The sequence below is a fragment of the Polistes dominula genome, unplaced genomic scaffold (genome assembly GCF_049000335.1).
Source record: "Polistes dominula isolate Pdom_NZ unplaced genomic scaffold, Pdom_raw_medaka contig_338, whole genome shotgun sequence".
Lineage (NCBI taxonomy): Eukaryota > Metazoa > Arthropoda > Insecta > Hymenoptera > Vespidae > Polistes > Polistes dominula.
The window spans coordinates 180,844-193,464 of NW_028301083.1; the positions used below are offsets into that span (position 1 = coordinate 180,844).

Below are 12,621 nucleotides of genomic sequence, written 5' to 3' on the forward strand. Positions count from 1 at the left end.
TTGTAGAAATAATTTTTCATTTTTAATACAACACTGATAATACCAACTTACAAAAAGTAAAACGAATATTTTGAAATATATAAAACATTCATATGCCTATAAGAATGAAAAAAAAACAGGATTCTAAATTGAATATAAAAAGTATATAGTGTATATTAGTGTAGGTGAGACAATGGACACAAGAAATAACATCTAACAAGTTATCAAATAACATTTTATCAAAATCAAAAAAGCTATTATTTTTTATATAAATAATAAGTATAATAAATGCAATGGACAATATAATAACTGTAGGACCTATGTATCTGGATAGATTTAATCCTTATACCATGGACTTTCTTTTATGGGAATCTGCATTTGAATATTTATTAGATTTTCTTGAGATAACAGAAGAAAGAAAAGTTGAATTTTTGCTTTTTATGTTGGATTCGTCGACTATATCAAATATGAACAAAGCATACCCTAAATTTAATCTTCATAATTATATGTATGAACAATTTATAGAGATTCTAGAAGAAATGTTCGGATATTATACCGGGACATATGCTGCCGAATATCGTTTTTGGCTTCGATATCAAATGATCGGCGAATCTGTACCAGAATATCTTCTTGCATTAAGGAAAATAATTAGTAAATGTAGTGATGAGTCCAACACAGTGAATAACTTAAAAACTCAATTTGTTAAGGGATTAAGAAACAATAAAGCAAAATCCATATTGGAAAATAATAAAAATATTACATTGACTATTGCAGTAGCTGTCGCACGAAAAATAGAACTTGACGAGATTTTTTGTCTACCTTTGCAATCGTAAAATTCCATACATCTGGGAGAAAATAACCTAATTAGACAACATATTGTTTTAGTAATTCAAGATCCAGTAATTAGAACGTTTATTTATGAAAATAATTGATTAATCAAAAAACTTCATATCAACAACACATCATCCTTTACTGGAGAACAAGAAGTTTTTACTTTCTAGTATGAATTATTAGATCAAATAAGATAAAATACACTGATTGCGTTTATACTAGCAACTGAATTAGGCTAAAAAGAAGAAACGTAAAAAGAGTATTTTTTTTGTAAAATAAATTTTGAAAATTATTTTGAAGCTTACAAATATAAATTGTGATTCTTATTTGTTTGTAACACTATGTTAATATAGATACGTAAATTTTTGTATTGACTGTCAATGTTCGATAGACGAAAATTAATATTGTTCATTATTCTTTGAAGAAAAATTTTTATTGTTTATAATAGCTTCCCTTAAAATACAAAAATCAGGAATTATTTATTATTTGCACGCAATAATTGACGTAACAAGCAGTTTTGTTTAGTTATTTTAATTGTTACAAGTCGATACGTTCGGATCGAATCACGAACAAATATAAATAGCAAAATTTAATACTTTGAACGATGAAAATGTCAAAGATTTTAGTTATTTTATAAAAGCAAGATATTGTTAAAAGAACAATAAACAAACCCAAATTAATAACCGTTTTATTTCAGTGACGTTTAATTTAACGCCCACTGGTGGTCATAATGCTAACTAAGATGAACTTTTTAAACAAAATGTATATTTTTAATCTTCTAGTACAGGGGTCGGCAACCTGCGGCTCGCGAGCCACATACGGCTCTTCAGATGTGAAGTTGCGGCTCGTTAGTTAAAAGAGTTTAGTAAAAAAAAAATTTTTTTTATCAAAAAGCTTTAAAAAAGCTTTATTTATGCGAGTACTATTTATTGTTGGCAAGAAAAAATTTTGTGGCTCTTCTTTGAAATTTTGTAAATTGTAATTTTTGGCTCTTCCGACTCAAAAGGTTGCCGACCCCTGTTCTAGTATATTATACATATTCTTTGCAGATGTTATCTGGATTAGTTGTTTTTCTTGATGTGAAGTGAATCGAATAGAGCAAATTAATGGGCGAATGATTTTACTCTGCAAATTTTTATAAGCAGAAGATGATTGCCATTTCTTCTCTAGGTTAACTGTTCAATAGCAAGAAAGTCCACTCCTATAATCCATTGACGCAAAAGATTAATACTCCATGGGTCGAATTTTTGTTAAAGGGAAAGAAAAATTTTTTGAACTAAAAATCATCAATTATTAACTCCCTATGGGTCGAATTTTGTTTTCAATCCAAAAAAATTTTAGGAACGAAAAATCAATAATTATAAACATATATATGCAAATAAACCAAAAATTTTTTGTTTGAACAATTTTATTGCATTATATTCAATATGTGACTTTCAGGTAAGAACAGGCTATAACGTATTTACTTTTACCTAAAAAGACTTAAGCGTGAAACTCTATAAAACAGTTTTCACTTGAAGTTATTCATAAATATATATATAAATATACTTCATATTTTCTTACATTTTTTGATGGAAGTATTGTACTTAGTCTTCTTTTTATATTCTTTATAATTGTTTATCTATATAGGTGGAGAAAAGACGTCCTCTTTTTTTTACGGATTCCTTTGTACTCCTGACATAGACAGGATGCAATTTTAGTTTTAAATATTATAAGTTAAATTGATTCCTGTGTCTTACAAAATGCAATGAACAGTATCGCTTATATAACAGCTAAGCATTGACCACCGATCTAATTTATCTATTTTTTCGTAAAAATTTATCCTTCTAGAATCTTCGAATTTTTTCCTCAAATAAAACTGATAAAAATGGTCAAGAATTGTTTTCTGCAATGAATTCTTCAACTATTTCCAACATTCGAGGGAACACAAAAACGTGATCCTAAATATACAGAAGATTTCTTTATAGGCCAACGTTACTTCCAAGTAACAGTACTTTATCATAAAAAAAAAAAATTAAAAAAATGATATTTGAAATGCAAAAAAATTAGTTTTTATGGATTTTTAAACTCAGAACTACTATATACATAATTTTTGATTCGGTAAACACCGACAGAAACAAAAATAATATCAATTGGAAAAAAAGGTTTCGCTTGCTTCTACTACAGACAGTTGGTACAACATTTATTTTATTATTTTATGTTAATTATGCTAGCAACCGTCATAAATATGATATTAGTTGTCTCGGAAAGATTTAAAAATTAAGATGTATATGACATTTCATTAAAAAAACTAAAATTCTTTAGTAAAATTCTGAAAATTGAATATGTTACTTGAAAGTTACACGGGCTCATAGAAGGTTAATATACATATGGAGATGAAAAAAATTTCCGGTTAAAACAATTTCATTACAATAAATTCAATATGTAACTTTCAGGTAAAAACGGAATATATTAAAGTATAACTTAATTTTATATAATTTATATTATAAAGTATAATAATATATATATATATAAAATTTAAGTGTAATAAAATATATAATATTTATATTCATTAAAAACGGTCTTCACTTATACCTGGAATAACTTAAGAGAGAAATTCTACGATGCAGTTTTCACTTGAGGTTAAACATATGTACGTTGAACTTTGAACATTTTATTTTCCGAAATCTTTTACAGCCAGGTTTTTTGCAGAGTTCTCTATTGTCTGAAAAAATTGGCAAATGTGCTACTTCATCTTATCGCACGTTTTTTAATAGAAGTGCTGTACTAGGTCTTTTTTTTATATTTTTTGTAATTGTTTATCTACATTGGTGGAACCAAAAATTTTTTTAATGGATTTCTTTGTACTTCTGACATTAACAGGATGAAATTTTAATATTAAACGCCAATAAGTTATAACAGTTAAGCTGAAAAGGCTGAAGGATAACATAGTAAAACACATTTTTTTAATAAAAATTAATTTTTTTATTCAATATAGTTGACTTTGAGAGCAATACAACGATTATATCGGTTATATAATTTTTCGGTACCATTTTTATAGTATTATTTCTTTTTAGTTTCAAAATAAGCCTCAGTTTTGACAGGCAGTAGACCGCTCCATTCGCACCATCAACAGAACAGGCTCTGCTAACGGTATACTACGCCTTCCAAATCGCTGGCAACGGGTTCTACACAACGTTGGTGACTACTTTGAAGGACAGTAACAGGTGCAAACATGTAACTCTTTTGTATCGGTTGTGAATAAATAGTTGCCACTATTTAAGTTCCAGCCTACGTATATACGTGTCATTTCTTTTCTATTTAAAAATGTTTCTATAAATTATTAAAAAATTAATATTAAATTCTTTATATCGCAAATAATATAATTAATATTTATAAAATCCATAGAATATAAAATAATTGTATTGTTTGAAATATTTTACAAAAAAGAATGATTACAAGATACATTAGAGAAAAAGAATTAGATAACATTGTAGAATACATTAGGAGCAACTTACAAATTCAATTCAAAATTTCATTACTGTCACATTTTTATTTTGCTTTTTCATAAAATATATTTGATTCATAAAGAAAAAATATGTTTATTGAATTTGATTTTTATACGTTTTTATAAAAAAAATATACAAAGATTTTTATTGACCCAAGAATCCAAAAAATTATATTATTAATTATAATATTAACGTTATAAAGACATTTACATTAATTTTTTAAGTGAAACTTCTTTAGAATGGGAGTGATCTGAAAAATAAATAAGCGCGGTCGGTCAGGAAACGCAGCTATGAAACGGCTGCTATACTAAATAATAAGAAAAAAAAATCATGTGTGCAGATCACACGTGTTAGAAGTGAAACCTTCAAAAATCTAAGTTTCGAGAGAATGAGACGAATGCACAGTTTCAAGAGTAAGATAATTGTAGGATTTATTTATTATAATATTATTACCATATATAATAAAGGTCACCGGTATGATTAGTGAGTGAAATAGTCGATAAAAAGTACACTTTTCACAATTCAAGCAATAAAAACGGAATGCGGAATGCGATAGTTATAAATAATCACCAAAATGGTAGGATGTTTATCAAAGGAAATATAATTCGTCAGAAATTAGGTAAAAATAAATAATCCTTTTTTTAAAACTTAGGTATAAAATTTTTTTTGTTAGTATGGTTTTCTATTTCCCGTTTTCATCTACATTCTTGCGCTATATAACAAACATTTGAGGATAGATGAAATAAAGACGTTACGAAAAACATCTGGAAAATACTGTTGGACTGAACGAAGGTTCTGGTAAAATGCAATGAAAGATCTAATAAAGATATTCTCTAGAAATATTTTTTCAACTCTGTAGCCTACCACACTTCGAGACCCTTATTATTTATAACATATCTCGTCCTTATTCTTTGGACCACAAACTTATCTTTCTAAATACTCTCGTCTTAATAAAGATCTGAACAACGAAAAATCTAAAAAATGCATTGAATCGTATCGCTCTCTCAGCCTATCGAACTGTGAACACTACGAGTCTCAGATTTCAGCACCGTGGTAAGCTCCACCGATTCACGCTGGGCGTTCAATATCTTAAAAATATTTTTATTTTATTGAAAAATTACTATAAGTTTCTTAAATACGCAAATATCATAATTTATAATATAATTTTCATATATGCATGGGTCAGTATATCTCTTTGGATATTTTTCATATAAAAATCAAATTTAATAGACATATTTTATCTTTAGGTATCAAATATATTTTATAAAGAAGCAAAATATAAAAATGTGACAGTAATTTACTTGCTTTTGAATAAAATTTGTCAGCTGCTTCTCATTTATTCCACAGTATTCTTTAATTCTTTTTCTCTGATTTATCAGGTAATCCTTTTTTTTTTAATATTTTAGACAATACAATTATTATATATTCTATGTACTTCATAATTATTTATTATAATATTTGCGAATTAAAGAATTTAATACTAATTTTTCGATAAAATAGAAACATTTTTAAATAGAAAAGATATGACATGTTTTGTTAAAAAAAACTATAGGCATGAATATTATCGCATCAATAATAAAGATAATAAATGTAGATCGAATTTCAACAGACCTTCCCTGTTTTTTATAATTCTTTTCTCATGATAAGGAACCGACCTTGGGGTGTAGGTAGATGACAAAAACTAATATTTTCAAAATTCTATCTATCAAGATGGAATGCTGAATGCGATAGCCATAGATAGAAACAAAAATTCTAGAATATTTATCGACAGAAGGATACGTCGTCCTCTAAACGAAGTAAATATAATATATTTTTTGTTGAAACTTAGGTAGATGAATTTTTTCTTTCACGCTTTAAATTTGAGATATCTTTATCATGGGTTAGCATACACAAGTATTTCTTTTTGTTTTGCAACTAATAACTGTAGATGCTGTTAAAGAAGGGAACAATTGTGGTAGGATCTTTTTCGTTTCATCGGGTTTTGAATTACAACGATTTTAAAATCTATTTCTATTTTCGTTGTTTTATTTTATAATATTAAAAATCTTTAAAAAAAATTTTTTTTTCTATATTTTTTTTCTATATTTGTAAAATAAGTTATATTATTTTATTCTTATTGGAAATATAAAGTAGATAATAGAGTTTATTTTTTTTTGTCACGTGTCTAGTTTCTCATATTTAAAAACTTTTCTGTTTTTTTTTGAAAAATTAGTATAAATTTTCTAAATACGCAAACATTATATTTAAAAAACATGTCTTCGGATATTTATAAGAAAAGTATTCTACCATGTTGTTTAATTTTTTTTCTCTGATATATCTGATAATCATTTCAATTTTTTGTAAAATATTGCAGACAATACAATTATTATATTCTATATATTTCATAATTGTTAATTACAATATTTGCAAAATAAATAAATTAATATTAATTTTTCAATAAAATAGAAACATTTTTAAATAGAAAAGAAACGACACGTTTGGTAAAATAAAAACAGACCACGCACATTCTTCCTTTATTTCGACCGTCGGTTCGTTTGGACCTTATACTTTTGTCGCATACCTACGTGCTTATCTCTGATTATTCCCTCTACCCTTCTATCGCTCGTACCTACAAACATTTCGAGTATCGAAAGAATACGTGTCCACGCTTTGTAGTATGCAGTTGCACACAATCGCACACATATACAACCAGGAGCGATAACTACGAAGCATAGCATAAAGAGGAGACCGAAAATAGGAAAAACTGTATAGCCATATTCCGTCTCTCTCTCGCAGGCTCAATCCTAAATGTCTGTCTCTCTTTCTCTCGTTATTTAGTATAGCAGCTGTTACATAGCTGCGTTTCCGTTTATTTACTTTTCAGATCACTCCATTCTAAAGAAGTTTTCACTTCAAAAAGAGCAAACATATAGGATTAAGCCTGCGAGAGAATGAGACGAAATATAGCATACAGTTTTTCCTATTCTCGGTCTCCTCTTTATGCTATGCTTCGTAGTTATCGCTCCTGGTTTTATATGTGTGTGTTTGTGTGCGACTGCATACTACAAAGCGTGGACACGTATTCTTTCGATACTCGAAATGTTTGTAGGTACGAGCGATAGAAGGGTAGAAGGAATAATCAGAGATAAGCACGTAGGTATGCGACAAAAGTATAAGGTCCAAACGTACCGACGGTCGAAATAAAGAAAGAAGATGCGTGGTCTGTTTTTTTTTACCAAACGTGTCATTTCTTTTCTATTTAAAATTGTTTCTATTGTATTAAAAAACTAATAATAAATTATTTATATCGCAAATATTATAATTAACAATTATGAAATATAGTGTCACATTCTACTGACGACTAATTTCGAACTTTGGTACACCAATTGTGCGAGTGTCCTATTTATAAGTGATTTACTAATTACTATTTAACTATATTCATTCCTTGTAATATTTGTATTTTTAATTTTAATTTATAACCACTTTCATGAACGATCATTTATATTGGCATTCGTTGATCACATGTAGGATTAGGAAAGATGTTTTTCTGTTAGGTAAAAGTATAAGAAATATAATCCTTTGTTATTATGATATGAAGAGGTGAGAGTATTTCTATGATAGAATAAATACGTGATTTCTTATACAGACAAAAGAAAAGAGATGGTTCTAGAAATGTAGTAAATATTCTAGGATAAGCGAAGATGCCTTTCCGATTAAGGGGACCTTCTACTCTGCAATTTAAAAAAAATTTTTTTTTTTTTTTACATTTTTCGAATGTATATATATGTAGAAATATTGTGTTAAAATTTCAAAAAGATCCGATGTCTCTAACTACATTTTTGGTGCCTGAACGTAACTACCTCGGACCGCTTTCCTGAGCGTTCGGCGCGCACGGACGACTCTTATCTTGTTCAATCCCTTTCTCTTTCATTGTTTATTCAAGCAGTTTTTTTTATTGTAATCTGTCTAATCCTTCGTATTGTCAGGTATATTTTTCGGGGGATCAGACATAGAGAAATATATAACTGTCTGAAGATGATGATATATAGATTATTAAATTATGAGGATGTTAATGAGCTAATAATTTGAATAATACGTGGCCCATTGCTGGGCCCATTAATCGGCCAATGATCAACTACCATTAATGGGCCGATAATAACTGCCATTAATGGGCCGATAATAATTGCCGGTAATGGGCCGACAATAATTGCCGGTAATGGGCCGATAATAATTGCCGGTAATGGGCCGATAATAATTGCCGGTAATGGGCCGATAATAATTGCCGGTAATGGGCCGATAATAATTGCCGGTAATAGGCCGATAATAATTGCCGGTAATGGGCCGATAATAATTGCCGGTAATGGGCCGGGGTTATCATTTCGATATTGAGCCCTCTATGGGCTATTAGAAAACGTCAATGATCGGCCGTTAGTTGTCATCCTTTGCCCGGCGATTGGCCATCCAAGGGCCTGTTTTCAAACTTTGTATGGGGAATTATTAATATCACTCGACTTGAAAAAAAAAATAAATAAATAAAAGAATAACTCCACCCCAACTTTTCACCTTTACCAACCCCTACCCCAACTTCTTCTTCATATTCTTCTTCTTCCTCTTCCTTTTCCGCGTTGTGTTTACACTTCCCTTATTATTTTCATTTCAATTCTCATTCTAATATCTTCGACAAGGAAACATTTTTATTTCATAAAAAGAAAAAGAAATGAGAAATGTTTAATTGATCATTGAAGTTGAATTTTATAAAATAACAGATTCCCATGTTCTCAACCCTTTTCAAAGTTTCTTTGCATTTTAATTTATTTTCATTTCAACTTGTTCGTACACTTTCGACGGAGACTGTATCTTTCCTTACAAATAGAAAGGGATCATAATATCTCACGATTCATAAAAAAAAAAAAAAAGATAATAATAATTACCATACGTGTTCCATCGACTGGTGTAAGTACCTCAAAACTAAGGCACTGAAGCAAAAATACAAGCATCCTCCGGCACTTTCTAAAGATGTACAGAAAGTGCTAAAGCCTATTTATGAGGATCTGACTAAGACAGAACTGCTGGAAAGATGTTTAGGTAGACATACGCAGAATAATAATGAAAGCTTTAATAACTGCGGATGGAACATGGCACCTAAACACCTGTTTAACGGCAAAAAAGTTGTTGAAATTGCGTGCAAAGTTTCAGCATGTATCTTTAACGAAGGATTTCAAACAGTGATGAAGATAATGGAAACGATGGGCATGAAACTTGGGCCAGGAGCGATCGACTTTGCTAAAAGACGCGACGACCGACGTATCGAATCTGCGAACCGTCGAAGCTCTGAGTGCTCAAAAGATACCAGATCAAAGTGGAAGAAGGCAAGACTGGAAGAAATTGAAGAATATGAACAAGAAGAAGGTCTATTGTACGGTCCAGGCATCGCAGATTAAGTTTAGGTAAGAATTTTTAACGATTTTGAGTAGAAAAAAACTTTAAACGCGTTTATCTCGAAACTATGTTTTGAAATACTAGCTCCATCGTATCTCACGAACCAGTAAGCCGATTCTTATAAAATTTAATCCACATATTCTACACATGAGCTGTAACAAAGTGACGGAGAGTTTTTTCTTATATTTTAATTTTTACTATTTATTTTTAGTCAAAAACAATAAAAAAAAGGTCAAATTTACGTTTTTTTTGTAATTTGTCCACCATTTTTTTATTTATTGATAAAATTTTTATATAAAACTGTCACTTTGTAGCTGAAGTCATACAGAATATAAAACCATTTTACTTTTATGTTTCAGGTAAGCCATTCTCAAGTTCTGATGGAGCTACCAAAGCACTAAAGTTTTAAGGTGTTTTTTTATACTACTGTTTTTGCAATAAAAAATTAATTAAAATGAAAAAATAAAAATTCATTTATATAGTTTAAGACTCAATTTAACAAACCCAACAACTTTTAGATCGATATCTTTTATAGTTTTCTTGGAAAAAATTCGCGAAAATAGCCTTTTTTTTAGGTGCTCAGAGTAGAAGGTCCCCTTAAGTAAAAGTATAAAAACTGTCATCCTCTGTTGTTACGATATGAAGAAGTGAAAGTATTTCTAGAATGGAATAAATACATTTCTCACATAAACACAGAATATAAAGGTGTTTTCATTTAAATAGATGTAAACCGATATTTCTAGAATAGGTCAAGAACGATCTTCTTACGAGTTTAAATATATATTTCTATATTGAGTAAACATGTTTTTATTGCTATGATGGTATGGAGAAGTGGGAAAATGTATGTGTGTGTGTGTGTGTTTCTTGCGTCCGTGATCTTGAACACTTCAATCATGAAATCTGTGGCTCTCCGCGATAATGCAAAGTGGGGATTTCAAACGAAAGTGTAGTTTAAGATGAAGTACGCGAAAGAGGGAAAGAATAAGAAGCGGTATAGAGATGGGGATTTAGTATAAAAGCATGTAACGAATGAACCCCCCCCCCTTATATTCGTCTTTCCTGCAGTGACTAAAATCATTTTTAACGGTCTTTAATTGATTTTGTAGATCAGCTATATACGTTTTCATATAAACTAATTGTTTTTCGTATACCTCTCTTTGCATTTTGTTAGATATTAAAAGTGAATTGTACCGATAGCGTGCGTATGTTAAAAGTGAATTGTACCGATAGCGTGCGTGTGTTAAAAGTGAATTGTACCGATAGCGTGAGTGTGTTAAAGGTGTATTGTACCGATGACGAGAGCTGCGACGAATCTTTGTATTTCCTATAATCTGATATTTTCGAAATTAGTTAAAAGATCTATATTAGTAATAAATTCGTATTCTGTTCTGTAACAAATGTGCTTTTGCAATAACCGAATTCAGTAACCTATAACACGGCACTAAACACTAAAAGACTTAAAGATTTTTAAATCTGACGATTAACACCAACAGAAGATTATCTTTTGGGGATTCTTAACCACCTTAAGACAATAGTAATATCGGATAAACCACTATCTCTTACTCGCTTAATAGGTTTCACTCTCTTAGCCCAGATCCCGGGTAAAGTACTGGCTTTACAGACTGACCCAAAATAGGGCATATATTCTTTCGACCGAGTAAACGCTAGTAGCGTGACCGGATCAAAGAAAATTTGATTATCAGATACATCAGAGAAAAAGAATTAGAGAACACTGTAGAATACATTAGGAGCAGCTGACAATTTCCATTCAAAAGCAAGTAAATTACTGTCACATTTTAAGTCGCATATAAAAAAATTATATTATTATCTGTAATATTTGCGTATTTAAGAAACTTATACTAATTTTTCAATAAAATAAAAAGATTTTTAAGATGTTGAACGCCCAGCGTGAATCAGTGGAGCTTACCACGGTGCTGAAATCTGAGACTCGTAGTGTTCACAGTTCGATAGGCTGAGAGAGCGATACGATTCAATGCATTTTTTAGATTTTTCGTTGTTCAGATCTTTATTAAGACGAGAGTATTTAGAAAGATAAGTTTGTGGTCCAAAGAATAAGGACGAGATATGTTATAAATAATAAGGGTCTCGAAGTGTGGTAGGCTACAGAGTTGAAAAAATATTTCTAGAGAATATCTTTATTAGATCTTTCATTGCATTTTACCAGAACCTTCGTTCAGTCCAACAGTATTTTCCAGATGTTTTTCGTAACGTCTTTATTTCATCTATCCTCAAATGTTTGTTATATAGCGCAAGAATGTAGATGAAAACGGGAAATAGAAAACTATACTAACAAAAAAAATTTTATACCTAAGTTTTAAAAAAAGGATTATTTATTTTTACCTAATTTCTGACGAATTATATTTCCTTTGATAAACATTCTACCATTTTGGTGATTATTTATAACTATCGCATTCCGCATTCCGTTTTTATTGCTTGAATTGTGAAAAGTGTACTTTTTATCGACTATTTCACTCACTAATCATACCGGTGACCTTTATTATATATGGTAATAATATTATAATAAATAAATCCTACAATTATCTTACTCTTGAAACTGTGCATTCGTCTCATTCTCTCGAAACTTAGATTTTTGAAGGTTTCACTTCTAACACGTGTGATCTGCACACATGTTTTTTATTATTTAGTCTTTTAATCGCGCTTTTAACCTCCAACATAGTTGGTTCACTTACCATAAGTCCCGTCGAAAGTCTGTTTACTGGTCGTTCTCGAATTCTACACTTAATAACCGATCAGAATAATTTTTTCACATGTTCAATATCCTTGTTGCATCAGAAACTAAATTATTGTTCGTATCTTTCACTATGTCCGTATGAGCCTGGAATCTCTTTCTGAGTCTATTTATCCCTGCGTTCATACCACGGAC

At 29.9% G+C, this 12,621-nt stretch overlaps 1 protein-coding gene across 1 annotated transcript; it reads left to right on the forward strand.

The window, feature by feature from the left end:
• Positions 1-8,605: 8,605 nt before the first annotated feature.
• Positions 8,606-10,311, forward strand: LOC149031295 (uncharacterized). Its single transcript, XM_089176359.1, has 2 exons — positions 8,606-9,724; positions 10,076-10,311. The coding sequence occupies exon 1, from the start codon at positions 9,413-9,415 to the stop codon at positions 9,716-9,718; it is 306 nt and encodes a 101-aa protein (XP_089032485.1). The 5' UTR covers positions 8,606-9,412; the 3' UTR covers positions 9,719-9,724; positions 10,076-10,311.
• Positions 10,312-12,621: the final 2,310 nt, after the last annotated feature.

Excerpts from the sequence above, each read along its gene's own strand:
- LOC149031295 (XM_089176359.1), top strand. The coding sequence starts at position 9,413 with ATGGCACCTAAACACCTGTTTAACGGCAAAAAAGTTGTTGAAATTGCG.